Here is a 27,830-nt window from a genome sequence, read left to right on the forward strand (position 1 = left end):
AGCGCCGACAACAGATCCAGGGCGCTGACCAGTCCAGGCGGCCAGACAGTATAAACCCCACCCTCCTGCGGCCTCTGCTGTGCTCAGCTCTTGGGTCCATCATGTGTCCTGAGGACACGTGGTTCCATGTGTATGGTGTGTCCAGGCGGCGTCCAGAGTACAGCCTTCTCAGTCTGCAGGCCCCGGCTCTACCCCAGGACGAGAGTTTATGTGGAAACTCACTTGGCTTCAAAGAACTGATGAGCTCAGTTGCCAAGATGAAAACTTGTCACAGAGCAGGACAGCAGGAACTCTCTGAGGGATGGGACTTGCAAAGAAGAAGGTGACACTTGCATTTCTATACAAATTATCTTTTATTTCTGTGGCATACAAAAGGTGTAAATATGATTTCTGTAAAACCAATCACCTGCACACTCAAGCAGAAAGAACGTGAAACTGGGGTGTATCTCTCCGAGCCAGAGGAAGGAGGAGGAAGCAAGATCAGGTCCAAGCTGCCCACTGTAGGGTCTCCGTCCCCAGATGCAGTGATGGATTGCACCTGGAGATAAGTGGGCAGCTGTGTCCAACAGGTGGCAGTGCCTCAGGACAGGGGAACGGAGGTGTGAAGGGCTCTGGGGCACTTCTAGAAAGGAGGCACTTGATGGCAAGCATGCCTGAGATGGAAACCAGTCGTGTCAAAACCACGCAGGGCGGACCTGCCAGCAGGGGATGAGCCGAGGGTCTTTGCATCTCCCCGATCTCTTTCCTTCAAGTGGTCATTTGATGTGGGGCGGAAGCAACAGGACGCAAGGACGCAAAGGCAGTCCACAGGAGGGAAACCTGAGGGAGCAACAGCCACGGCTCCCTGGCCCCCGCTAACAGCTCAGCGCACAGGCTGAAGGCAGGGCGCGCCGAGTTCTCACATTCTCAAAGTTCAGAAACAGCCAGGACGGGCGAACTGGTACAATAGTCATATGATTTGAAAGGTGCTAATAATCTGAAAGACTTAATGAAAATCTTCTGATCTGTGATGAAAAGTGACAGGAGCATGATCTGCACCAACGAACCAGGTGCTGGGCATTGACAATCCTCATGTCAAGAAGAAAGGCCCAAGGTCTGCCCACTGAGGCCTGCAGAGCTGAGAGGCAGCTGGCTGGTCCTTACCAGGGCCTCGCCTGCCACCTCTCTTGATAATGACAATAACAAAGGGTCTGCACATGATGTCTACAGGTGTGTGTGTCCCTCCACACTAATGGCTCCACAGTGACACAGCTGTGGGAGGCACTCTTGGGTCGAAAATGAAGGCAATTATCAAATTACTCTCAGTCTTAAACTAGACTAAGTCACCTCTGGAGTTTATGCTTTTAGCCTTAACTGACATGAAGACACTTATATAAAATTCTCACATAATTGATCACAAATCTGGCCACAGCCACTTTGATCAAGGTGGTTCCAGCCAACCTGCTCTGAGGGAAGGAAGGGAAGAGAGGACTGTGATTCAGTGCTTTCCCAGCCCTGGGGGGACAGCGAGCTCTGGGAAACAAATACCACACTCGCTCTGATAAAGAACACACAATTCCAGATTTGTTTTGTAGTGGGCGTAAGTTCTTTTCTTAGGGTGGGTAAAGTGGCTGTCATCACTGTCTCCCGTGGGTAAGGTGGGTGAGACAGCAGAATTAAGTGACCTTAGTGACTTAATTAGTTAAATGATCCCTAACTTTGGGTTTTCCCAGTCTTAACAGTAGATGGTACTCTAGAAACCAATGTCACCAAAACAAGGTAAATCTGTGTAACTAACAGTGGATGTGGCATCTGTTTAGAGACAATCTGTAGCACTGTTCCTTTATAAATACACCCATTTTGAAAGATGCTCAAGCCATAGAGTATATGGATACACCTGAAGCAGGGGTTGGCAAAGTGCAACCCATAGGCCAGATCTAGCCTGCTGCCCGTTTTTGTGAATAGTTTCACTGGAACACAGCCACACTCAGTCACTCATGAATTGCCCGTGGTGGCTTTCCATTACAAAGGCAGAATTGACTAGCTGTGAGAGAGACTATCTGGCCATTTGCAGAAAAAGTTTGCAGACCCCTGCCCTGGAGACTAAAGGTAATTTAGGGAACTGACTCCCTGTGAAAAGATCTTCAAAAAAAGAGACCCAAGTATTTAATCATTAGAACCTGATTCTACTGCAAGTTTCCAAGCATTGGAAAACTCACCCTTGAGGCACAGAATCTGTTGGGCAATAACATCACGAGTCACCAAGGTGATAAGAACCTCTCTGTGCTTTAAGCAATCTCTCACCCACGCTAAGATGTGATCCCTGACCAAGTCTATGAAACCCAGAGGAGTGTGTGTGTGTGTGTGTGTGTGTACACATACATATACACATATACACACATACATTCAGGGATCATTCCGAAGGGGACTCTTCACACCCTGGTGCAAGGGCAAGGGCAAGGGCAATGCCAAGGGCAAGGGCAAGGGCAAGGGCAAGGGCAATGGCAAGGGCAAGGGCAAGGGCAGCAACTATCTGCTCCCGAAAGCTCTGCAGTGAGGAAGCCCAGCTCCGCGCTTGCTTCTGCTCTCATTCACACGCTAGCTTGCTGTCGAAGCTGGAAAGCCCAATGGCGAAGGCCTGAAGTGCACACAGCGGGTAGTTGTAGTCCAGTGTGAACACGTCATCTGCCACACGTCCAAACTGCATGACTATATAGTCAGCTAGAAATAGAAAGGAATTAGGACATTAGAAGATAATGTGGTTATACTGGGGGAAAACCTATTCAAGACACAGAAAAAATCCTCCAGATAGGTCAGCTAATCACCAGGTCTCTTTAAAAGGAAACTTTTTTTTTTTTTAGACAACGTCTCACTCTGTTGCCCAGGCTAGAGTGCCATGGAGTCAGCCTAGCTCACAGCAACCTCAAACTCCTGGGCTCAAGTGATCCTCCTGCCTCAGCCTCCTGAGTACCTGGGACTACAGGCATGCACCACCATGCCCGGCTAATTTTTCTATATATATTTTTAGTTGTCCAGATAATTTCTTTAGTAAAGATGGGGTCTTTTTAGTAAAGATGGGGTCTCGCTCTTGCTCAGGCTGGTCTCGAACTCCTGAGCTCAAATGATCTGCCCGCCTCGGCCTCCCAGAGTGCTAGGATTACAGGCGTGAGCTACCATGCCCGGCCTAAAAGGAAACTTTTAAAAGGTGAAAAGAGGTATTAAGAAGAGCATCTGCTAACCATGAGCAAAGTTTCTATTACCATTCCTCTCACCTACAGAGAACAGGAGACTCCCTGATAGCATGAAAGGGCAAGAGGAGAGAAAAGAGCAGCTTGTTGGGGACAGCACAAGCTCCACGGGCCAGAATCACCAGGAAACCTTTACTGAAAGTCAGTTGCCTTTGCTTCCCAGAGAGCCTAACCTGAGACTTGCTGACTTGCCACAGCACATCTCTCATGCCGCTCTCGTCCTCACCACAGTAATTTAGCAGTTTTCCCCTAAAACTGTAGTTTTGTTTTTCCAGAGAAATCTTTTAACGCTAATTCCCCATCTTGCATCCCCCCATCCAACCCTTCCTGCAGGCTTACGGTCATTTCCGTGGACTATCTGAAAGTTCTTCACAGACGCCTGGGTGACCCGGCCATGGAAGTTCAGGACGTAGGACTGGGTGTCATCGTTCCAGACTGGGGCCTTATTATGCAGCTCAATCAAGTTCTCCATGGTTTTGTTTTGCCATTTTGAAAGCAAACTCTCATGGTCCTGTTCAAAGGGAAAATCATAACTTTCTACTGAGAACCCCAAGATCTTATTCATTCTCAACTCTGTGAGGTAGAAGGTAGAGCTGGGCAATATTTTCTCCATTTCAGAAAAGGAAAAACAGAAGCAAAGAATTAAAGCAAAAATGAAGGGAGGTTTTTTTAAAATTCTCACACACTAGCCAGCATTTCTCTTTGCAGACAAAGTGGTTTCAAATCAACGATTTTAGCATCAGTCCGCAACGGCACCTATCCTGAGGGTTTGCGCCGATGCTCTCCTAAAGAGTTTGAGCCAGACTCCAGTTTAAGGTTCTCGAATAATCAATGTTTTTTTTGTATTGACCTCTCTGTATTGTATTATTGTCTTTTAGAGTCCTTTGCTGTTTGAATATGTTCTTTCTTACATTTCGTGGCCGAAATGGGATCCGTTCATGATTCATATTCATCCCTGGAATGATCACAGACATTTTCCTAGGACCTTTAAATCCAAGTACATTTGTTTCCTGGAAGATAGGAAAATAAGGCAGAAATTAGAAACAGAAAGGAGAAAGAGACCACATTCTGTTATAACACAAGACTTTCTTGGGCAGGTAAAATGTTAGCAATGTCAAGAGCACCACAAACAATTTTATTACTTTGCTGCAGTTATGCAGAATCAAAAACAGGAAAGTAACACTGTACCTCTTTTTAAACTTTCAACACTTGCATGTAAAACAGATTCTGTTGGCTTAAGACTTTACTCTTACTCTTTAGTCTTAAGTGAAATTTGAGACAATTGTAAACAAACTGTCCAAATCTGTCGCCACCAATAAATATTTATTTCCCAATGAGGGCATGGTGCTATATAATATACAGTGAGAATTAGTTTTAATTAAATAGGGCCTGTACCAGGAAGTTAAACATTCAAATGCCTGTCAAGCCAGGCAGATGATGAGTATATATAAACACATTAAATAGGTGGATATGTGTATGTGTGCATATTCATATACATATATGAAAGCAATACAGGAAAAATAATTTATATCATAAAGTGTTAAGTCAAATGGTTCTCAGGCACTTAGAGCCAAATGATGACATTAATTTCAATTCATGGAAAGTTGAGACTTTGGAATCAAAGGAACAACTGAGTTGGGTTGATTACTTCTTGCTTTCTTTTACTCAACAACTCTTTGAATGCCTACTGTGCACCAGGCCATGTGCTAGTGTGGATACAGCAGTGAACAAGAGTTCACAAGAGTTTACAAAGTGGTAGAGAAAGCTCATGTTGAACAAGTACTAACAAATATAATATGTGGGTTACAGATGCCAGGGGGATATAAACAAAGGAATGTCAACAGCATCTAGTGGAACACATCAGGAAAGACTTTGATTAGGCTAAAGACAAGAAGGGGGAAAAGGGAAGGTGATGAAAGATGAGTGTTGCTGGACAAAGGAATTACAGCAGGGGAGAGTGCCACTAGGGGAGTCTGAACGGAAAGGCTAACATGTTAGGGCATTATTCTTTTTTCCTGTTCACTCAGTTCAGCCAGGAAGGGCTCTATTCTGTATGCAATGGGCAGTCATTAAAAGATCTGAAGCAGGAGAACAACAGATCAACTGGAGCCCATTGTTGGAAGATTTACTTGGCAGCAGTACAAAATGAACTAGACAGGAAAAGACTAAAAACAAAGAAATCAGTTTTAATTTACTGTAACCTCTGGCCAATAGATAAGAGGCAAAGAAGGTCTGAATTAAGGAGCATCAGGAAAAGAGAAGAGCAAATAAGGGAAGAAATAGTACAAAAGTGAAAAATAATAAAACTTGGCAATTTATAAATAATTAAACCTTGACTATATGGAGAAAAGGGGATCACAGAAATAGAAGCAAGCTTGAAGGGGAAGATGCTGCGTTCAGCTGTGGTTACACTAAGCTGAAAGAGCCAGCAGGACGTCCAGGAGGGTCAGGGAAAGATACCTCACGAGAACGGCACTCACGTAGCAGATGGCGGCCAGCTCCTGGCGCGTGTGGGCCTTTTCCACCAGACCCTGGGCTTTGATTGGGCTGACACCATGGTCATAAACTGTAAACTTGGTCCCCATGAGGTTGGATCTAGAATCAGGAGAAAAAGTCACCATGATGATCTATATATTTTCTCTTCTACAAACACAATCTAGGAGAGGTAAAGACAGAACGGAAGCCTATTTGCCTGTTCTCCAAATGTCTAAATGTTCATCATCACTTTTTCAAAGATCTCTCATTTAAACAAGGAAGGGACTTAGATTCTCTTTTACTTTTTTTTTTTTTTTTAAAGATTACAACATCAATGCATGTTAATTGTAAAAAATGATGTGGATTGTTCTAAAACTGTAGGAATAAAAGAATTAGAAAGAATCAGAACAGTGGAACATTCTTTCCTATCAGGAAGAACAGGACAGTGATATAAGGATGCTCGCACCTGAGTTTGCCAATATAACTTTCTCCTTCACGAGATAAATCTGTTGGGTCAGTGGAGATAAGGTAGTTGGATGTTTTGCTCTTTTTCCGCTTTCTACCTGCAAGAAGAAATACCTGGAAAAAGAAAAAAATGTCAGTCAAAAATGCAGGCAAGAGGCCGGGCGCGGTGGCTCACGCCTGTAATCCTAGCTCTGGGAGGCCGAGGTGGGTGGATCGCTTGAGGTCAGGAGTTCGAGACCAGCCTGAGCAAGAGTGAGACCCCGTCTCTACCAAAAATAGAAAGAAATTGTCTGGCCAACTAAAAATATATATACAAAAAAAATTAGCCGGGCATGGTGGCTCATGCCTGTAGTCCCAGCTACTCGGGAGGCTGAGGCAGTAGGATCGCTTTAAGCCCAGGAGTCTGAGGTTGCTGTGAGCTAGGCTGACGCCACGGCACTCACTCTAGCCCGGGCAACAAAGTGAGACTCTGTCTCAAAAAAAAAAAAAAAAAAAAAATGCAGGCAAGAGAAGCCCCATGGCTATTCTATCTATTCATTAGCAAAACTTTATCAAGGGCCTATCATGTGTCAAGCAGACAATCTTTGGGTCTTGATCTCTTTTTCTAACCCTCAATGTTTCTCAGCATTCACTCAGAGTTTCCTTCCTGTACAATTTTTCTAAATTCACTGGCTTGATTCCCCATATGATTATTTATAACTTCATCCCTAAAACTTCCAGTTAAAAAATTTTCATCCAATGCCATGAGTCTTTCCAAATTTAGGAGACAGGATCCTGAATACCTTCCCATCCTTTACTGTGATGGCTTTCTTAACAAACTTTTTATATTTTGTTGTTGTTTTAAACCCCTGTTATATCAATGATATGAATACATCATATTTATGCATCTGCCCTGAACTCTATTAGACTTGGGCATAACAGGGAAGCAGGAGTGGCAGTGGCTAGGCAACAGGACTTTTGAATCAAACGAAATGGGTTTGAATTTGGTTCTACCACTTATTAGTTCATTTAGCAAGTATTAAATTGCCTCAAACTTACAAAGTAAATTAGAATGTCTAGGGTGAGAAACAAGACACTTAACTTGCAAGTCCTTGTGTATTTCAAATTCCTCCTGTTCCCTAAAACTTCCTCTCCTTCTTCCACAATGTCATGTTCTACCACAATAAAAAGAAAAACCAGGCTGGGTGCGGTAGCTCACGCCTGTAATCCCAGTACTTTGGGAGGCCCAGGCAGGAGGATCACTTGAGCCCAGCAATTTGAGACCAGCCTGGGCAACATAGTGAGACCTCATCTCTACAAAAAGTTTTAAAAAACAGCCAGGCATGGTAGTGCACACCTGCAGTCCCAGATGCTTGGGAGGCTGAGGCTGGAGGATAACTTGAGCCCAGGAGTTGGAGGCTATAGTTAGCTATGATCATGCCACTGCACTCCAGCCTGGATGACAAAGCAAGACCCTGTCTCTAAAATAAAAAAGTAATAATAAAGAGAAAAAGAAAAATCAAAGGACAAACAGTAACACTTCAAAAATAAGTAATGGCAGGAAGCTAAAAATAATCACATTAAAAAATCTCTTCTATTTTCTTGCATTACAGATAAAACTCCTTTTCTTGGGAGGGTGGGAAGGGGTAGATCTTGTTTATTAAACTATGAGTTCTTTGAAGATAACAAGAACACAGCATCTGGGAATTAATAAATATTCTCTACTTCCAGTTGACTTGCTCTAATATCAGTATTAGTTCCCCATTATAAGTCTCATGAATAATTTATTCTCACAACATTCTTCTCTCTCTCTCCAGAGTTGTCTCAGGAATTGATTCTCATACCTTCCGATTTTCATCTTTTTCCAAATGCATATAGTAGGTGGGGAAGAGACCCCGATCCATTCCTTTTTTATCCCTGGTTATGCGACACTTTACTGTGATACCTCGAGGGGCAGGACTATATGCAAAGTCCGCTAAATTCTCCACTTCTCCCAGGTGGTTATCAGCCTGTTGGGCGGCAGTACTGGAAGCTCCTGTATCCTGAAAGGACATACATAAGCAATAAGAGGCTGGGTCAGCAAACCTCATATTCCCTGCGAGAAGAACTTAACGGACAAAAAACTTATTGATTTACCCCTATGTCTTCAGTCTTCTGACAAAATAAAGGGAAACTCTGAAAAGTTAAATAGGAATACTGGGAGTAATGAAGGGCTAAGTATGAAAAAGGGATATAGCCTCCCAATAATAGTTGACCTGAGACAGAAGAAATTAGAGAGATCATAACCTTTAAGTCTAAATTTGAGCTTAAATCTTTTGAAGGAACCCTCATTAAATAACAATATTTAAATACTGAAGATATGTTTGGGAAGTAGTCAAATTAGCTCCAAAGGGAGAAGTTTCAGACAACATACTGTGGCTGACTTCTGGCTGGATGCAGAATTGGGTCTCCTTGTTTCTGAATGTATTGAATGGGATGTTAATTTTTTTCCTTCTTCCTCATTGTCAGTCTCCTCTTCATCAAAGTTCAAACTACCTGAGATACCTGGCAGAAAAGGAAGAACTGTCAATTACTGCCAACACCAGTTTAAAAATTTTTTTTTGAAGAAAAGGTAGTTTTAATTTTCTTACCTAAAATATTCCTAACTATTCTGACCCCAAACACAGCTATTTTATCCAAGATTTTGACAATTCTTCATAGTCTCACATCCATCTCTTGTTTTCCCTTCCACTGCTGCCACCTAATTTAGCTCTTTAAAAACTATGTCTAGGCCGGGTGCAATGGCTCATGCCTATAATCCTAGCACTTTGGGAGGCCAAGACAGAAGCACTGCTTGAGCTCAGGAGTTCGAGACCAGCCTGAGCAAGAGTGAAATCTCGTCTATACCAAAAACATAAAAATTAGCCAGGCGTGGTGGTGTGCGCCTATAGTCCCAGCTACCCAGGAGACTGAGGCAGAATGATCATGTGAGCCCAGGAGTGTGAGGTTATAGTGAGCTACAATAACGCCACTGTACTCTAGCCAGGGCAAAAGAGTGAGACTCTGTCTTAAAAAAAAAAAAAAAAAAAAGTCTAATGGGAAAACATATTTGCAAATCATGTATCTGACAAGGGGTTAATATCTAGAATACATAAAGAACTCCTATAATACAACCAATTCAACAACAACAAAACAAGCAACTAATTACAAAATGGGCAAAGGACTTAAACAGATATTTCTCTGAAGAAGATGTATATGGCCCTCGAGCACATGAAGAGATGCTCAACATCACTAATCATTAAGGAAATGCAAATCAAAACCACAGTGAGATACCACTTCACATCCATTAGATGACTATTATTTTTTTAAAAAATGGAAAACAACAAATATTGGTGAAGATGTTGAGAAACTGGAACCCTTCTGTACTGTTGGTAGAAATGTAAAATTGTGCAACTGCTGTGCAAAATGGTATAATGATTACTAAAAAAATTAAACATAGAATTACCATATGATCCAGCAATTCTACCTGGGGGTATATAACCAAAGAAAGCAGAACCTGAATAGATATTTGTACACAAATGTTCACAGCAGTAATATTCACAAACTGCAAACAACCCAAATGTCAATTGACTGATGAATAAACAAATTGTTATATATGCATACAATGGAATATTATTCAGCCTTTACAAGGAATAAAATTCCAATACATGCCACAATATGGATGAACTTTGAAGACATTATGCTAAGTGAAATAAACCAGACACAAAAGGATAAATCTTGCACGATTCCACTTATTTACAAGTAGACTTAAAACAGTGTGGCTTTTTTTCTTCCTGTTCACATTCAACCATCTCATAAAAGAGAAAACAATGATCTATTTTTACACAGTACATAAATAAATTGGTATAAGCTTTACTCAAGGAAACCCAAGGATAAGACAAAAGTCAGTTTAAAAAAACCAATCTCAAGTGAAAACTTATACAGGAATGTTCATAGCAACATTATTGCTAATACCCCAAAGGGGAAACAACTGAAATTTCCATGAACTGATAAATAAACAAAATGTGGTTTATCCACACAATGGAATGTTATTCAACTGAAGTCCTAATACATGCTACAACATGGATGCACCTTGAAAGCATCATGCCAAGTGAAAAAAACCATTCAGGCTGGACACAGTGGCTCACACCTGTAATCACTGCACTCTGGGAGGCCAAGGCAGGAGAATCACTTGACCTCAGGAGTTCAAGACCTGGGTAAGAGTGAGACCCCATCTCTACTAAAAATAGAAAAATTAGCCAGGCGTAGTGGCGCATGCCTGTAGTCCCAGCTACTCAGGAGACTGAGGCAGGAGGATCACTTGAGCCCAGGAGTTTGAGGTTGCTGTGAGCTAGGCTGACGCCATGGCACTCTAGCCAGGCCAACAGAGTGAGACTGTTTAAAAAAAAAAAAAAAAAAAATTCAAAAAGGACCACATATGATTCTATTTATATGAAATATTCAGAATAGGGAAATCTACAGAGATAGAAAGTAGATTGGTGGTTGCCTAGGGCTGGGAGGATTGGAGGGAAATGGGGAGTCACTGCTAATGGATATGAGGCTTCATTTTGGGGTGATCAAAATGTTCTAAAATTGATTGTGATAATGGTTGCAAAACTCTGAATATACTGAAAACCAATGAATTGTTCACTTTAAATGGGTAAATTGTATGGCATGTGATTTATATCTCAAAAAGCTGCTATTAAACAAAATTCTTTGGTTTGTTAAGGATATTGTTTTCTTCTGCTTTCTAAAATGTTAACCTTGTGTGCATGATGGAGCAACGGCGGGCCGCGCCGGTGCCTGGAGGCTGCGCTGCCCAGCGAGGGTCGCGGCGACGCAGTGCCCAGGGCTGAGCGCAGCCCGTGCGCGGGGAGCGCGCCCGTCGGGCCAGCAGACTCCGGGGACGGGCCGTGGGCGCCACCCACGTCGGCGGGAGCTGGCCGGGGTCGCGTGAGCGGAAGCGCACGGGGAGAGGAATACGGACCCGGTCAGGGGTCGTGCCGGAGGCCGGCAGCAGGGCTGCCGCCCTCTCATGGGGTCCCAATGTCGCCAGGAGATGAAGCGGGAGGCTAGAGGCCGTGCGAGGGGCTTGCGGTGCTGGGGGCTGAGGTTGATGGGGGGCGGGGGGCCGCCCGTTTCTGCCGTCCCTCGGCCCACTTGGCATTCCCCTGTCTGTCGGGGCAGAAAGCCCCTCCACCCGCCTCCCTCTGTCCGCTCCAGACCCGCTCAGCCCAGCCCACGTTCTCCCCTGCCGTTGCCCCCACCCGACCAGCAGCCCCCACTGGACCGCCTGTCCCAGACCCATCCCCCACCGGACCAGCTGTCTTCGAACCATCCCTCACCGGATCAGCAGCCGGGACCCATCTCCCACCGCACTAGCAGCCCCCAACCCATCCCCCACCAGGCCTGCAGTTCCCACCCATCCCCCACCAGATCTGCAGCCTGTGGAAACCACCGTCCTCACCCCTACCCCACATTCCCAGTCTGCCGCCCTCCCACGCCTCCCTAACTTTTCTCATTTATTGTGGTGCTTCCTCCTGTGTCCTCCTAAGCTCTCAAACCCCGCACGACCCCTGCCCCCTGTAAACTCGTATCTCAGATCCATTCACTTACTCCTGCAATGAATTTGTCTACCATCTCGCTAGGCATCCAGTGTTGCCCCTGCCTCCAATAGAATTTGGGGCCTGGGCTTCAGATCTTAGTGCCCACCCCTGGTGAACTTGGCCCTTCCACATAGCATTGAGCTGTCCAAATGACACTCAGACACCCCTGCCCCATCAATCCCAGGTGCCTCCCAAAATAGGCCTCTAGGACCTAGGGGCCCCAGATCCTCCTCACTAGTTACATAGACCTTAGCCCACCCTCCTGATTATCCCAGGCCCCCCTCCCAACCATCAGCCAGGACCCTTTCAACCCAGGCACCCCCTCCCACTGGTCCAGGGTTCCCACACAAAGATGTCAGCACCCCCGTAGACCCCTGGTGCCTTCAGCTAAGAGTGCCACTTGACCCCAGTCCCCCATAAGCTTAAGCCTCTCCCCATGGTGTTGAGGGGCTGCAGCCCTCCTCCCTGGAATCTGCCCAGGTCTTACTCCCTGAGCACCTGACAGAATAAGGTCCAAGACCCCAGGGCAGGGAGAACTGCTTGAACCTATGGGGCCCTGAAATGGGGCCTCTTTTTTCAAAAATACATATATAGAAGTGTTAATACACCCTAAGAGAGTGTTTCTGCCTGTGGCCTTGGCAGGGATGACCAAGCTTGTAAACTCCCAGTCAGCGTGCTTGTGGTGAGGGAAGCAGGCTTGAAGATTACCAGCGGGGCACAGTCCTGGTGAGTTGCCCTTTCTGCCTCCCTGCCCTTCTCCTTTCTCCTGGATTGTGAAACCACGCACAAGAACTGTAGAACTTATGAAAAATGCACCAGAGTATGGAGAAAGAAGAATCGCATGGAAACCCCTCCTTTTCACTTGTGATATCATAAGCATTTGCCATTATTTTAAAAATCCTTCCTAAAGAAAAATAAATAAGTAAATAAATAAAATATTAACCTTATTTTTGATAGCAAAAAGGCAGAAAACTCATGAGATATTACTATCATATGGACATCTTCACTTAGCTATGTTTTCAAATGCCATTTTTATACTAAGAACTCAGTTCTTGTGAATAGAAGTCTTAAAACAGAGATCAAAGATCTCTTCCCAAATATGTAAAACAAGCAAATTGGACCCACTTAAGGGACACAATCTGCCAAACTGATACTTCTGAGAAACTAATCAAGAGAGCACTTACTAGGTTTTATAGTCAAGATGCAACTTGTTGAGACATGAAAAGGCATTAATTCATCTGGCACTGAAAGACCGATTCTGAGAAAGAACAAAGCAATCATTTCAAAGGGCACTGCAAAAGGAAACAACTTGCTATTTATAGTCAGGGGTAAAGAACTAGCCTAAGAATCAGAAAATCTAGGTCTGCCACTATTCAGCCAGATGACTTGGGGTAAGTAGTTTTTCTTTGGTCAAATAGACAGCTCTCTTTGCTCTGACTCCTCCTATCTTGTCTAACCACATCTTTCACTTTCTTTTGTTGTCAAAATATTGGTAGTAAAGTAGTAGAGAAGTGTCATGCTCACCTTCATGTTACAGATAGGGAAACCGGAGCAGAGAAAAGCGAGGTTGTTTGCCCCCTTTTCCAGCCAGAAGTGGCAGGGTTGAGATTTAAAACCCAGCCAGCCGGCTCCAGAGCTATGCTCTATCCATTTCAGCACACTGCCTTTGCTGCACCTTGCACTCTGGTCACCCGTCCCAGTTTGCACAAACATCTCATGTTCCCATGCCTGGATGCCTTTGCCAGTGCTATTTATTCTGCCTAAGTTTGCCACCTAACCAGAGGCATGATCTAGGACAAATGTCTTTGCTCCTATAAGAACTAACTTTCTTATGTATAAAATGGGAGAGACAAACACATAAAAGCCATTCAAAGTATTGTTACAAATATTGAATCGAATGAGATAATGCACATCAAGTGCCTGCCATACACCAGATGTTCACTGTTAGTCTCCAGCCAACACCAGCAGAGGCAGACATGCCCCTTTCTCAGCTCAGCCTGATCCCACTTCCTCTCCTCCCTGGGCCTTTCTCTGCCCTTCTCATGCCCCTGCCAAGTAATTCCAGGTCTCCTCTGCTTCGTGCTCCTGTACACACCACACTATGCAGTAACTCTAGGCAAGGCCATCAGTCAAACCATCTCCTAACTGGCCTTCCTGCTTCCTGACTTGCCCCCTCCGACCCCTTTTTCATGGTGCAGAGTAATTTTTCTACTGCCCAAGTGCAATCAGATCATTCTTCAGCCTAAATTCCCTTACAGGTTCCTATTTCTCTGTAGATAAAGTCCCAGTTCCTGCTGTGGCCCAACAGGTCCCATATAAGTAGAGGCCACGTCTTTCTCCTGGCTCCTTTGTCTACATCCCCCTCCCCACCTATCACCCTACCACCCTAACTAAGCTGCTGCCATTCTGAGCTGGCCAGTGCCTCTTGCTGTGTCAAGCCCTAGCTCAGACATCACTGTCTCTGGGAAGCCTTCCAAACCTCCAAGTCTGGGGGAGGAGCCCTTCCTGGTGCTCTCTCAACACCTTGATTTCCCACCTCTAGACTATTTAAGTGCATGATGCCTCAATTAGAATTGAGCCTCAACTGAATTAGATAGGAGGGCAGGAACCATGTGTACTATTGTATCCTAAGTACATAGAATAATGCCAGAGATACAGTATACATTCAAAACATTTTCTAAATGAATGAATATATGGATTTGTTTGAGCATCCATTTATTCTACCATTCTGTGGTAGACTCTCCTGATTCATATATCCCAGGACCTAACAATTCCAACCTGATACAAAGCAGGTACCCAATAGATATTTATCGGGCTTCAGTTTTGTCATCTGAAAAAGGGACACTTGATTCCTTTCACTATAAAATTATTTTTCCAAGGAGGAAAGAAGACTATGTGGGACCTTTGAAATGTACAGGAATATTTATGGAAATGAGAACTTCAAATGGCAGAAAATAAGCTCTAGGTCAGCTCAGTGGCTCATACCTGTTCCTAGCACTCAGGGAGGCTGAGGTCAGGGGACTGCTTCAGGTCTGGAGTTCAAGACCAGCCCAAGCAAAAAAGATAGAAAACTTAGCTGGGCCTGATGGTGTGTGCTTATAGCCCCAGCTACTTGGGAGGCTGAGCCAGGAGGATTAGTTGAGCCCAGGAGTTTGAGGTTGCTGTGAGCTATGATGATGCCACTGCACTCTAGTCAGGAAGATAGAGTGAGACCCTTGTCTCAAAAAAAAAAAAAATATGAAATCAAAGTGGAGTAGTGGTATTAAGTGGTATTAACTTTGTCAAAAGAAGGTGGAAACTGAAAATAAATGGTCAAAAAGTGAGAAATAGTCACACACAGCAGATAATATTTTATGTTTGATTTAATTATCTTATTTTTCTCAGGCAATAGTATAACTACTACTTTTGGGGGGGGGGATTTTTTGTTTTTACAGAGACAGGATCTCATTCTGTAGCCCAGGCTGGAGTGCAGTGGCCTGATCATAGCTCACTGCAACCTCGAACTCTTGGGCTCAAGCAATCCTCCTACCTCAGCCTCCCAAGTAGCTAAGAGTAGCTATGACTACAGGCACACACCACCATGCCTGGCTAATTTTTTTAATTTTTTGTAGAGATGGGATCTTGCTGTGTTGCCCAGACTGGCCTCAAACTCCTGGACTCAAGCAATCCTCCCACCCCGACCTCCCAAAATGCTGGCATCACAGGTGTGAACTACTGTACCCAGCCCTTATGAGCAATTCTGAGTCACCTAGATTGTTAACCACAATGGAAGAAAGTAAAGGAAAAGATTACAAATGATTAGGAAGACAAATTGCCTTCAAATTATTACCCATCCTCACCATGTTTCTGGAGAATCTCCTGAAGACCTGGCTTGGAAGCAGTATCCAAGGTGCTTTCCCCATCAACACTGCTTTCAGTATCTTCTTCTGTAGCAGAAGAGCCTACCGAAAGAACATGAAGTTTGGTTTCTAAATCTTGAGCATCTGGCTTCAGGAAGGCAGCTGGACCATCAATGCCTAGGGGCCAAAAGAAAAAAAAGAGGGAAGTGTTATCCACTATTTAGCTGGGTGGTTTTGGTGCATGTGATCAGAACTAGGAACCACCAAATCATTTCATCTCTCCTCCTTCCTTAACACCCACAGGAACACTTGTTAAGTGAGTACTCCAGGACTGGTGTTCATTTTATTAGATGCTCCCTTACTGAAGTAACATGTACCTGATGCTGTGCTTTAGAAATTTAAGAATGAGGTCAAGAAAACAAAAAGTAGGCCCTCCACAACACAGATCCAGTCCAAGTCAAGAGCTCAGGGGACTTGACTTAAAGGCTCTTAATCCTATTCTACCTCCTCCCCATTGCCATCTCAGATAATCCTTTGAGCCAGCTATCGGAAGAATGGGCGCTCTCTTCCGACTCCTGCCTTCATGGTTCACCTCTGGCAAGATGTTAACAATCAAAACTGTAAGCTCCTCAAATAGGCCATTCAGACTAATTCATTTGGCACGTAAAAACAACAGTTCTAGGGTAGACATGAACTTTATTGCATATTCCACTGATTAGACCATTGCTTTTATTCCACTCAAAGACCCAGAATGTGATTATACAAAGGTACTCAGTAACGATGCTAATGTTGTCCCTTTGGTCCATCTGAGAACCTTCCTGCCTTCTTCTAGGTTCTGTGAAAATTGTAGCCCAGCCGGAAGTAATGCTGCCTTAATACACACCATGTAAGATGACGTCACTGTGAGGAGTATGAGGTTCCACTAAAGGAGTATGCTCCTCACTGCCTCTGGGCTTTGACCGACATAGCCTGGCTTCTGGATTTGGCTGTACCATGAGTGGGTCAAGGCGCTTTTTTCTTTGCTTCTTCTCCAGCAGTGCTCTCTGCGAAAGAAATGTGATATTATAGCCAGGAGAGTTATACCAAGACCTGGCCACTTTGAATATTTATAACTAGTTTTTCACTGATCCTCACAAAAACTCCTATAAATTAATTTTTTCCCACTTAAGAAATGGGAAAACTGAGGGAAGATTACCATATAAAGATGGAGACAGGGACTACAGTGACAAGATGATCAGAGACCACCAGGGGAGAGGCAAGGGGCCAACTCTCCCTCTGATCCTTCAGAAAGAAACAACCCTGCTAACATCTTGATTTTGACTCTGGCCTCCAAAATTGAGAGAGCATTAATTCCTCTAGTTTAAAAAAAAAAAGAAAGAAGGAAATGGGAAAACTGAGGCAAAGAAAGTACCAAGGATTCATTCATTTCACTTAACAAATGTTTATCGAACACATATAAAGATCTAATTAAAATCACACAATGCATTTCTAGCCAAGCTGATTCAAGCCTATTGAAAATATATGGTAATTATCAATATCATATTATTATCAAAGCATGACCACCAGTTCAAAACATATAAACACATATGCATAAGGGAAAAGATGGAGGACCACAGCAATGGTGACTTCTTTGGGTGGCAGACTACAAACAATTATTTCCTTTTTCTAGTTTTCTTTATTTTCCAAGTTTTCCAACTTTTTTATTTTATTTTTTTTATTTTTAGTAGAGATGGGGTCTTGGTCTTGCTCAGCTGGTCTTGAACTCCTGAGTTCAAGTGATCCTCCTACTTCGGCCTCCCAGAGTGCTATCTATCTAACTTTTGTAATTGGAAGAAAAAAATTTTATTATCCTCTGAACCCCAATTACTTGCATGTTCTAATCAGCCAAAGAGCAATAAGTTTTACCTTGTTCTTCTCCTTCTTCTTCTTCTTCTTTTTTTTTTTGAGACAGAATCTCGCTCTGTTGCCTAGGCTAGAGTATCATGGTGTTGGCCTAGCTCACTGCAACCTCAAACTCCTGGGCTCAAGTGATCCTCCTGTCTCAGCCTTCCAAGTAGCTGGGACTACAAGGGCACACCACCACACCCGGCTAATTTTTTTTTTCTATTTTTAATAGAGACAGAGTCTCGCTCTTGCTCAGGCTGGTCTTGAACTCCTGAGCTCAAGGGATCCTCCTGCCTCAGCCTCCCAAAGTGCTAGGATTACAGGTGTGAGCCACCGCACCCAGCCTAAGTTTTGCCTTCTTGCTCATCTTACATAATTAGAAATCAAACAAATTTGGGCCAAGGGTGAGAAGAAAAAAAATGTCAGTTGAAACATAACAAACTGAAAGCAATCAACTCTGTGGACTAAAGCAAAATACAGAATATTACAGCAAAAAAAGTCAGGAAGAAAGCATGAGAGATTATATGAGAAAAGGTCCAGTGAAATGAAAAGGAAAGTACTAGCACATATACTTTGAAACTTTGGCAAATAAGAGCTTCTAACACAGAAATAATTATGAATCTGGAATATCTCTGAATAAGAAAAATTCCAAGCCCCAAGCTAAAAAATAAAGCCATGATTAAAAAGCAAAGGTATTATAACCTACTTACTCCTGTTTTTCAGGGAAAAAGCCACCTATTTATTTTTCTTCATTGATTCTGCTTTTAGAAAAGTACCTCTAGAAAGAAGAGCCACTCCAAGGGGTAAGACTATCCTTAGGAAAGGAAGGAGTGGTGGCCAGGTGGGGGGAAAAATAGGAAAGGAAGTTAAGTTTTTCCTGAACTGGGCTGATGAAAGCATGCAGATAAATTCAAAAGATGAAGAAGAAATAAAGCCATTTTTTTTTTTTACTTAACCTGTATATATAGAGAAAAAACTGGGGAGTTAAGACAATGTGCCATCATGGACTATAGCATCAAGAATAAATAGATGTTATTTCATTGACTTTTATCCCATGTTAAAAAAAAAGAATGAATAGATGTTAGAGTAAGAAATTTAATAATTTGAGAATATTTTGAGATTTCATGAATTAGGATGTACAGGACTTAAATGTGCCAGGAACATTAAATACATAGGAGGCTATAAGTTCCTCCCCATAGAATTTGCTGTTAAGATTCTTCTAGCAACTCTGAGGTCTTGTACAATGGACGAGAAATAACCCGCCTGATGAGAGGTTATTTCTCATGTTTTCTGTAAATCTGAAGTACAGAAAACAGGAGAAACTGCCATATTTTATCTACGTGGCCACCACTATTTAGTGTCTCTCATATATAGTCTCATAACCGTGAAATGAACAAAACACAAGCTATAGCCTAATCCATTTTATTAACATATATAAGGAAAAAATGTTCTATAGAAAACGAATATTCTGCTTGTAGTCTAGAGGAGGGAGGCCAAAGAGCTAGAATTTGACAGAGTTTATCCAGTCTGTCCAACAAAGAGAAATACTGAATCTGGTAGACAGGAGTATTCTACTCACTGTAGGGTGAGCTTACTTTCTTTGAGGACAGGAAACCATATAAGGCTGCTTAACAGCTCTCATGAAATAAGCCTTGGTACTACCTAATTTCAATTCCTCTGATTCTTTGCTTACCAATCAGCCTTCTAATTTTCAGTTTAACTTTGTCAATATCATATTCCCAGGAAAAGAATATCATGAACAATAGAGATGAATACATACTGAAAGAGTAGAGTTCCCATTGTAAATTAATAACTTGGTGTCCTGGTCTTATAATTTACTGGTGTGAGTTTAACTAGTGTGAGTTTGTGCCAAAGGACCTGGTTACATCCAGTTCACTGACAACCCATGGTGATTCTGCCAAGGTATCTGGGGAAGCCTCTCTGTCAGCCTCGACGCCCATCAAACTCATTTAGACCAACGACAAGAAAAACAACTGTAGACTCAAACTGTAAACTTCAGGAAAACAGCTACTACATTACAACACTGAATATACCCTATCACTGTTCAAGTTTGTAAGAAAAAATCATAAAATATCGACCTAGGCACAAGCTGCCACGTTGGTGAAAACTGTCACAGTTTGGGTGGGGGAGAAGAGAAGTGATAATTAGGTTTGAATGTAACAATGTCAATTCATATTTCATTTATATTTTTACCTCCCTGAAAAGCTAAGAGTGCTTTAAATAAGGCTACATAAGCAAAGGACTCCTTACTACGAGGAAGACAGCCAAAGCTGACTGTGCGGTCCTACATGAAACTGAAACCTGTAGCCTTCAGGACTGTACTCTGTGGTCAGGCAGCCTACTCTAAGAGGGTCATAATGTAGCTTTAGCCCATCACCTCTAGGGTGATTCCTTTTCTTGGAGAATTGAGAATCAGAAAAGTAGCTATCATTAATTTGAGGCTGTGGCCACACAGGTAAGATGTGGCAGTTTCTCATGTTTTCCTTACTTCATATTTACTGTCTCTTCAGGCTGGTCACATAAACTAAAATTTAACCCCCTTTAAATTTCCCAATTCCTTGATGGATACTTAGGTTGATAAAAAACCCAATTCCCTTGGAAATTAAACAATAACTCAAAATCTACCTTCTCAAGAATCTGGTGGTGTGTTTTACTATTGCCGAGGGGCAAAATATTGAATGAATAGTGATGTCAAAATAAAAAATGAAGAAATAAAGGAAATTAGATAGGGGGAAATTTCCACCAAAGAACTTTGTCCATTAAATAATAAAGCTCAAGCAAGCCTCAAATTAATGACAGCTTGACCTGATTCTCCATTTTCTAAGAGAAGGAATCACCCCAGAGGTGATGGGCTAATGCTACATCCATCCTGACCCTCCTGGAACAGACTAACCAGAGTACAGCTAGCAAGATCAGGCTGGTCGCTTGGGGTCTATTGGTTTGGCTAAAAATATCTAATCTCCCTGTACACAAAGTGAGATCATAGGAAGATAAGACTAAAAGTTTTAAATTAGACTTCTTAAAATATCATTTCAGGGTACTGATGACCTCTCTTAGAAGGATATATACAAATAGACGAGAAACCCAAAGGGACTATGTTGTACTTGAATCCATTTTCCACCAGACGGCATAAGTGTTCGCTACCTAATGTATATCCATCTGTAATATCACAGCAAGAATCAGAACATATTTATGTTTTGTAGCCAGCTAAGGTGCCCACATACCCTGAAAATAAGAATGTCCTAGTGAAACCAGTAAAAATAAAAGCAGGCCGGGCGCGGTGGCTCACGCCTGTAATCCTAGCACTCTGGGAGGCCGAGGCGGGAGGATCGCTCGAGGTCAGGAGTTCAAGACCAGCCTGAGCAAGAGCGAGACCCCCGTCTCTACTAAAAATAAAAAGAAGTTATATGGACAACTAAAAAAAAAAAAATATATATATATATATATAAAAATAAAGTTAATCAGGCTTGGTGGCACGTGTCTGTAGTCCCAGCTACTCGGGAGGCTGAGGCAGGAGGATTGCTTTAGCCCAGGAGTTTGAGGTTCCTGTGAGCTAGGCTAACGCCATGGCACTCTAGCCCGGGCAACAGAGTAAGACTCTGGGCCGGGCGCGGTGGCTCACGCCTGTAATCCTAGCATTCTGGGAGGCCGAGGCGGGTGGATCGCTCAAGGTCAGGAGTTTGAGACCAGCCTGAGCAAGAGCGAGACCCCGTCTCTACTAAAAAAATAGAAAGAAATTATCTGGCCAACTAAAATATATATAGCAAAAATTAGCCAGGCATAGTGGCACATGCCTGTAGTCCCAGCTACTCGGGAGGCTGAGGCAGTAGGATCGCTTAAGCCCAGGAGTTTGAGGTTGCTGTGAGCTAGGCTGACGCCACGGCACTCACTCTAGCCCGGGCAAAAAAGTGAAACGCTGTCTCAAAAAAAAAAAAAAAAAAAAAAGAGTAAGACTCTGTCTCAAAAAAAAAAAAAAAAAAAAAAAAAAAGCAAATTAGGCCAGGCACAGTGGCCCATGCCTGTAATCCTAGCACTTTGGGAGGCCTAAGCAGGAGGACTGCCTGAGGTCAGGAGATCAAGACCAGTCCGAGAAACATAGCGAGACCCTGTCTCTACAAAAAGTAGAAAAATTAGCTTAGCATGGTGGTGCATGCCTATAGTCCTAGCTACTTGGGAGGCTGAGGCAGGAGGACTGCTTGAGTTCAGGAGTTTAAGTTGCAGTGAGCTATGATTATGCCACTGCCCTCATGCCCAGGCAACAAAGTGAGAGTCTGTCTCAAAAAAAATAAATAAATAAAATTAAATTTAAAATTTAAAAAATAAAAATAAAAGCAAAATATACTTAATGGTAAAGTATTTCAATAAATGGTGTTGGAACAACTGGATGTCCACATGCAAAAACCCCATCTCACAGCATACACAAAAATTAACTCAAAATGGACCGCATATAAACAAACAGAATAAGTTCTAGTGTCCAATAGCATAGTAGGGTGACTACAGTTAACAACAATTTATTGTATATTTCAAAATAGCTAGAAAAGATGATTTAAAATGTTCCCAACTCAAAGAAATGATAAATGTTTGAGATGATGGGTATGCTAATTATCCTGAACTAGTCACTATACATTGTATGTACTGAAACATCACTATATACCTCACAAATATATACAGTTATTATGTGTCAATTGTTTTTTAATTTTAAAAGAGGATATACAAATGGCCACTAAGTAGATAAAAAGTGTTCAACATCATTAATTATTATGGTAATGTAAATCAAAACTACAATGAGATATCACTTCACACCCACTAAAATGGCTCTAAATCAAAGATAGACAATAGCAAGTGTTGGTAAGAATGTGGGAAAACTGGAAGCAAGCATCATACAACGCTGATGGCAATGTAAAATGGCTCAGCCTCCTGGAAAACAGCCTGGCAGTTCCTTAAAATGTTTAACACAGAGTTACTACATTGCCCAGCAATTCTGCTCCTAGGTATACACCTAAGAGAAGTGATAACATGTCCACACAAAAACTTGTACACAGATACTCAGAGCAGCCTTATTTACAATAGTTAAAAAGTAGAAACAACCCGAATTCCATCAACTGATGAATGAATAAACAAAATGTGTTATATACATATACCATTATGTTATTCGACAATAAAAAGGAATAAAGTAATGATATATTCTACAACACGGATGAACCTGACCCTAAGTCAAAGAAGCCAGATGCAAAAGATCACATATTGTGTGATTCCATTTATATGAGATTTAAAAATCATTTCTATGCTTTATCTCAGTGTATATTGATGGTATGATGAATTATATCTCAATAAAGCTGTTTAAAAATCTATATAAGGTCAGGTGTAGTGGCTCATATCTGTAATCCTAGTACTTTGGGAGGTTCGGCGGGCGGTGGGGGGAGGGGGCGCGGATAGCTTGAGGCCAGGAATTTGAGACCAGCCTGGACACCATAGTGAGACCCTGTCTCTATACAAAAAATGATTTTTAAAAAATTAGCCAGGCACGGTGGTGGCAGGCTCCCAGCTACTTGGCAGGCTGAGGCAGGAGGACTGTTTGAGCCCAGGAGTTGGAGGTTGCAGTGAGCTATGAGTGTGCCACTGCACTCCAGCCTGGGAGACAGAGCAAGACCCTGTCTCAAAAACAAAACAAAACAAAATCGATATAGGACAAAATAGCCGCGTGTAAATTATCTGAAAATATAGGGTTTTTAAACATTAAGTTCTAAGATAAGAACATCAGGAAAACATGATGGACAGCAAACTGTAAGCTAATCAATAATACTGTGGCCTGGACGATGAAAGAATGAGTTAAGAGAAGGGGAATGTTCTATATGGAAATAGGGAAGGTAGAGCCAAAGAGCAAGATTTACCCTGTGTCTCCAATACTATCCCAGTCAGGGAGAGCGCCCTGGCCAGATACTCATGTGTCTCCTTCCTTTGACGGGTGTAGCTCTTCAGAAGAGGTGAATTAATTAAATCATTACATATTAATGATGTTCACTGTAAAGATCATTTTACAAACTCTACTTGCTCTGATTTCAAACACACCAAGCCACCTTCTGATTGCAAACTCTGCACAGACTATTCTATTGAGAATGTGATGACCCACTGATTCTGGTACATAGTTCACGAGAAATTAATTCCCTGGTTTAGAGTCATCACTGAGCAGATTGGCTAATGTGAACCAATCCTCTTGAGACTAACTTTGGTCACTCTTAGCAAACTATTTCCTACAAAGCTCATGATCAGTGACTCTCAACCAATGGGACATTCCCATAGTAGAATTCCTAAGAGTCTGATCTAATATATACCTGGGGCAGGGTTTCCCCAGCCCCTCTGGCCTCTATTGCATCATTGTCAGCGGGCACCACTGATGGCATGCAACTGTATGCCTCGGGCAGGATGGCGTGCTTTGGACTGTGAAGCTCCCACCAAGACACTGCTTGCTTATGAGGCCTAGGCTGAGCTGCAACCTACCCTTTCCTCAATATAGCTCCATCTCTATTCTCCCTAACTTAAGATACTCTAAGATCCTTTGTAACATTCCATTATTTTAACCAGTCTAAACTCACTTTACAGATGAAATAACTGAGGCCCATCGAGTTTAAGGGACTTATCTAAAATCACACAGCTAATTAATGGTAGAGCTAGAACTGGAACTGGCACCAAAGCCTCCTGGTTCCCCACCCAGTGTTTTATTCATTATGTGGTTCTGCCTTTCTTGTTACACACCCTCGGAATGCGCAGCTTGCACTTGTGGACGTTCCTCTACCCCATGCTGAACAGCCTCCTCCTTATCTGCATGGTCGCATTTCAGGGCTCTAAAAGTGTGCTCATATGCTATTTAACATCAAAATTTACACATCACATCCAAAGATTATTTTTTAATTTTTAAAAATTTCTATAAATTTTAAGTCTTTAGATTCATTCACTATCTCTGGAGGATACATTGGAAATCAGTGGCAGCCTCTGGTAAAGAACCGGGCCAAGTAGAGGGACAGAGACTTTCCATAAAATATCTTTTTTGTAGTATTTGAATTCTTACCATATGCTTTTATAACCTACAAAAATAATTTTAAAACATAAACATACTTTTCAAAAATCTGTGCTATAAAAAGGCTTACAAAAGTCTCAACATTTATACCACATATACACCATATGTAGTATTCTCACTGAAAAGAATAACAATTATAAAATATTGGGGCTACCTTTTTGTTTTTTTGGAGACAGAGTCTCACTCCATTGCCCTGAGTAGAGTGCCATGGCATCAGCCTAGCTCACAGCAACCTCAAACTCCTGGGCTCAAGCAATCCTTCTGCCTCAGCCTCCCGAGTAGCTGGGACTACAGGTGCACACCACGATGCCAGCTAATTTTTATATTTTTAGTAGAGACAGGGTCTTGCTCTTGCTCAGTCTAGACTCAAACTCCTAAGCTTGAGAGATCCACTCACCTCGGCCTCCTAGCATGCTAGAATTACAGGTGTGAGCCACCACGCCCGGCCAGGGCTACCTTTTAAAAACTTCAGAAAATATATCTATATGCAAAATTCAAAAACTAATGTTTTATACTTGATAAATGAACCATAGATTTCTTTTAATGTTAGCAAAGTATGTACCATTTGGCCTTATAACATTAGGATGCCTATGAATAAAAATGAATAAAAATAAATCAAAGATGTAAATTTTTGTGGTCAGTTCCCCCTAAATACAGTTTGCTACACAATGGAATGAAGAAAATAAAGGGCTGATTACAACCATGCTGATCTTGCGGTTGGGGGGAATAAGTGTGCATGTATATGTATGTGTCTGTGTGTCTGCGTGGATATATATATTTATATGTATGTATATATACACACACACACACATATACATATATACATATATATATATATATATATATATATAATCTCAGAACTGTCCCATGATCATAGCAAATTAGTTTCTTTCCTACTTTTAAATTATTCCAGGCCAGGTGCCGTGGCTCACGCCTGTAATCCTAGCACTCTGGGAGACCAAGGCAGGAGGATCACTTGAGGTCAGGAGTTCAAGACTAGCCTGATCAAGAGTGAGACCCCGTCTCTACTAAAAATAGAAAAAAAAATTAGCCAGTCAACTAAAAATAGAAACAAAAAATTAGCCGGGTGTGGTGGCTCCCACCTGTAGTCCCAGCTACTTGGGAGGCTGAGGCAGGAGGATCACATGAGCCCAGGAGTTTGAGGTTGCTGTGAGCTAGGCTGACACCATGGCACTCATTCTAGCCCAGGCAACAAATCAACACTCTGTCTAGAATAGAATAGAAAAGATAGTTCTACCTTTCTAGTAATTCATTAGGCCAGAAGTCCCATCATTAATTCCACCAGCAACATAAAGAAGATAAAACTTTAGAGGCTTTTAGTACCCCACAGAATACAGACATCTTGACTGTTAATGATCCTACATTAGAAAACATTCATATAAAAAAGCAAATATGAAAGCATATTGAGTATAGGTTCTAAGCTGCCTAATCATAATGATCATACCATGAAACAATATAAAACTGTTCATTTATTTCTTTCTTCATTCAAATATCTAATGGATTATTATATACCCAGCCTTATGCCAGAAACTTCTGATATACTGGTTACCAAAAACACATTTGGTTCCTGTTCTCCTGGAACTTAGTCTAGTGGAGGAAGCGAACATAAGTAAAACCATTGCCCACACACATAAAAAAATGTTTAATAAAAACTGGGACTAGGGCTGTGAAGAAAATTATTCCATAGCAATGGAGGTTGTTAAGTAGCATAGCAGCAAACACAGACCTGCATTTTAGGATAAGAAAACAATCTTGCAGTTAAATGAAATTACAGTGTAGAGAGGTATTTAAGGTAGGAGAACCAAATTACTACATCAATACAATGTTAACATTCTTCTAATTCTTATGAAAGTACAAAGGAATTTTCAGTGATTACAAATCCAAGGTAAGTTTTATTGCTGATATCTTCAAAGCACTCCGGTCTTGCCACAGCCACTCTTCTTTCCATGGCCCTGCCAAGCCTTCAGAGCCAAGACCACCAGCTTCACTGTCAACATAGCTGGCCACCTATTTCAAAAGAGGAGACTTGACCCACCTGATTATCTAGTTTCAGCTGTCGAAGCCTCATGGTCTCATCTTCAAAGGCACTATTTTAAAAAAATAAAGAAAAAAAACATGTAAAAAGCAAATCCTTTATATTTTATTTTATTTTTTGAGACAGGGTCTTGCTGGATCACCCTTGCTAGAGTGCAGTCACATCATCATAGCACACTGCAACCTCAAACTCCTGGGCTCAAGGGATCCTCCTGCCTCAGCCTCCCAAGTGCTGGGACTATGGGTGTGTGCTGCCACGCCCAGCTAATTTTTTGTTTTTAAAATTTTTTGTAATGATGGGGTCTCGCTATGTTGTCCAGGCTAGTCTTGAACTCCCAGCCTCAGACGATCTTCCCACTTCTGCCTTCCAAGTAGCTGGGACTACAGGCTCTCGCCACAACGTCCAGCATGGAACCAATCAATTCTGCCTTACATACAGTATCAGTTTCTAGATCCTGCCCACACTGACTGAGAGAGGACTCTCTATCCTTAATGACAAACTCATTCCACAGAGGACCTGAGAGGGCTGAAATACCCAAAGGATAAGAAAAAGATGACAGCACAGACTCCATGCATGAAGCCATTTCTTTTTTTTTTTTTTTTGAGACAGAGTCTTGCTCTGTTGCCCAGGGTAGAGTGCTGTGGCGTGAGCCTAGCTCACAGCAACCTCCAACTACTGGGCTCAAGTGATCCTTTTGCCTCAGCCTCCCGAGTAGGTGGGACTACAGGCATGAGCCACCATGCTCGGCTAATTTTTTCTATATATTTTTAGCTGTCCAGATCATTTCTTTCTATTTTTAGTAGAGACGGGGTCTCGCTCTTGCTCAGGCTGGTTTTGAACTCCTGACATCGAGTGATTCTCCCACCTCGGCCTCCCAGAGTGCTAGGATTACAGGCGTGAGCCACCACACCCGCCCTTCTTTTTGCTTGAAACCATGTATGGAGTATGCATTATGCTCTGAACACACAGCTAAGTATTTTATACACATTACAGTATTTATTTCTCAAAACAACCCTATGAACTAGGTACCATTATTTTTCACACTCTGAAGATGAAGAAACAGAGACTTAGAGAGTTGTGTTAAACAGCAGAAACAGACCCTAATTCTGGTCTCCTGCTAGAGTCCAAATGATACCTAAAAAATCAAGTATATTTTACTTCTTTTTGGAGCTTATTCTAGGAGAG

At 42.3% G+C, this 27,830-nt stretch overlaps 1 protein-coding gene across 1 annotated transcript in view; it reads right to left on the reverse strand.

The window, feature by feature from the left end:
• Positions 1-334: 334 nt before the first annotated feature.
• TULP3 (TUB like protein 3) overlaps positions 335-27,830 on the reverse strand; it is a 65,294-nt gene continuing 37,798 nt past the window's right edge. The window contains exons 2-11 of the mRNA XM_045554579.1: positions 26,646-26,697; positions 16,493-16,652; positions 15,610-15,786; positions 8,560-8,690; positions 7,991-8,188; positions 6,169-6,281; positions 5,708-5,822; positions 4,139-4,237; positions 3,567-3,738; positions 335-2,700 (exon numbers count right to left, since the gene is read on the reverse strand). Coding sequence (XP_045410535.1) covers positions 2,567-2,700; positions 3,567-3,738; positions 4,139-4,237; positions 5,708-5,822; positions 6,169-6,281; positions 7,991-8,188; positions 8,560-8,690; positions 15,610-15,786; positions 16,493-16,652; positions 26,646-26,697 — 1,351 coding nt within the window. The 3' untranslated portion in view covers positions 335-2,566. The remainder of the gene's footprint in view (positions 2,701-3,566; positions 3,739-4,138; positions 4,238-5,707; positions 5,823-6,168; positions 6,282-7,990; positions 8,189-8,559; positions 8,691-15,609; positions 15,787-16,492; positions 16,653-26,645; positions 26,698-27,830) is intronic.

The sequence above is a fragment of the Lemur catta genome, chromosome 6, assembly GCF_020740605.2.
Source record: "Lemur catta isolate mLemCat1 chromosome 6, mLemCat1.pri, whole genome shotgun sequence".
In the NCBI taxonomy this organism is placed as follows: Eukaryota; Metazoa; Chordata; class Mammalia; order Primates; family Lemuridae; genus Lemur; species Lemur catta.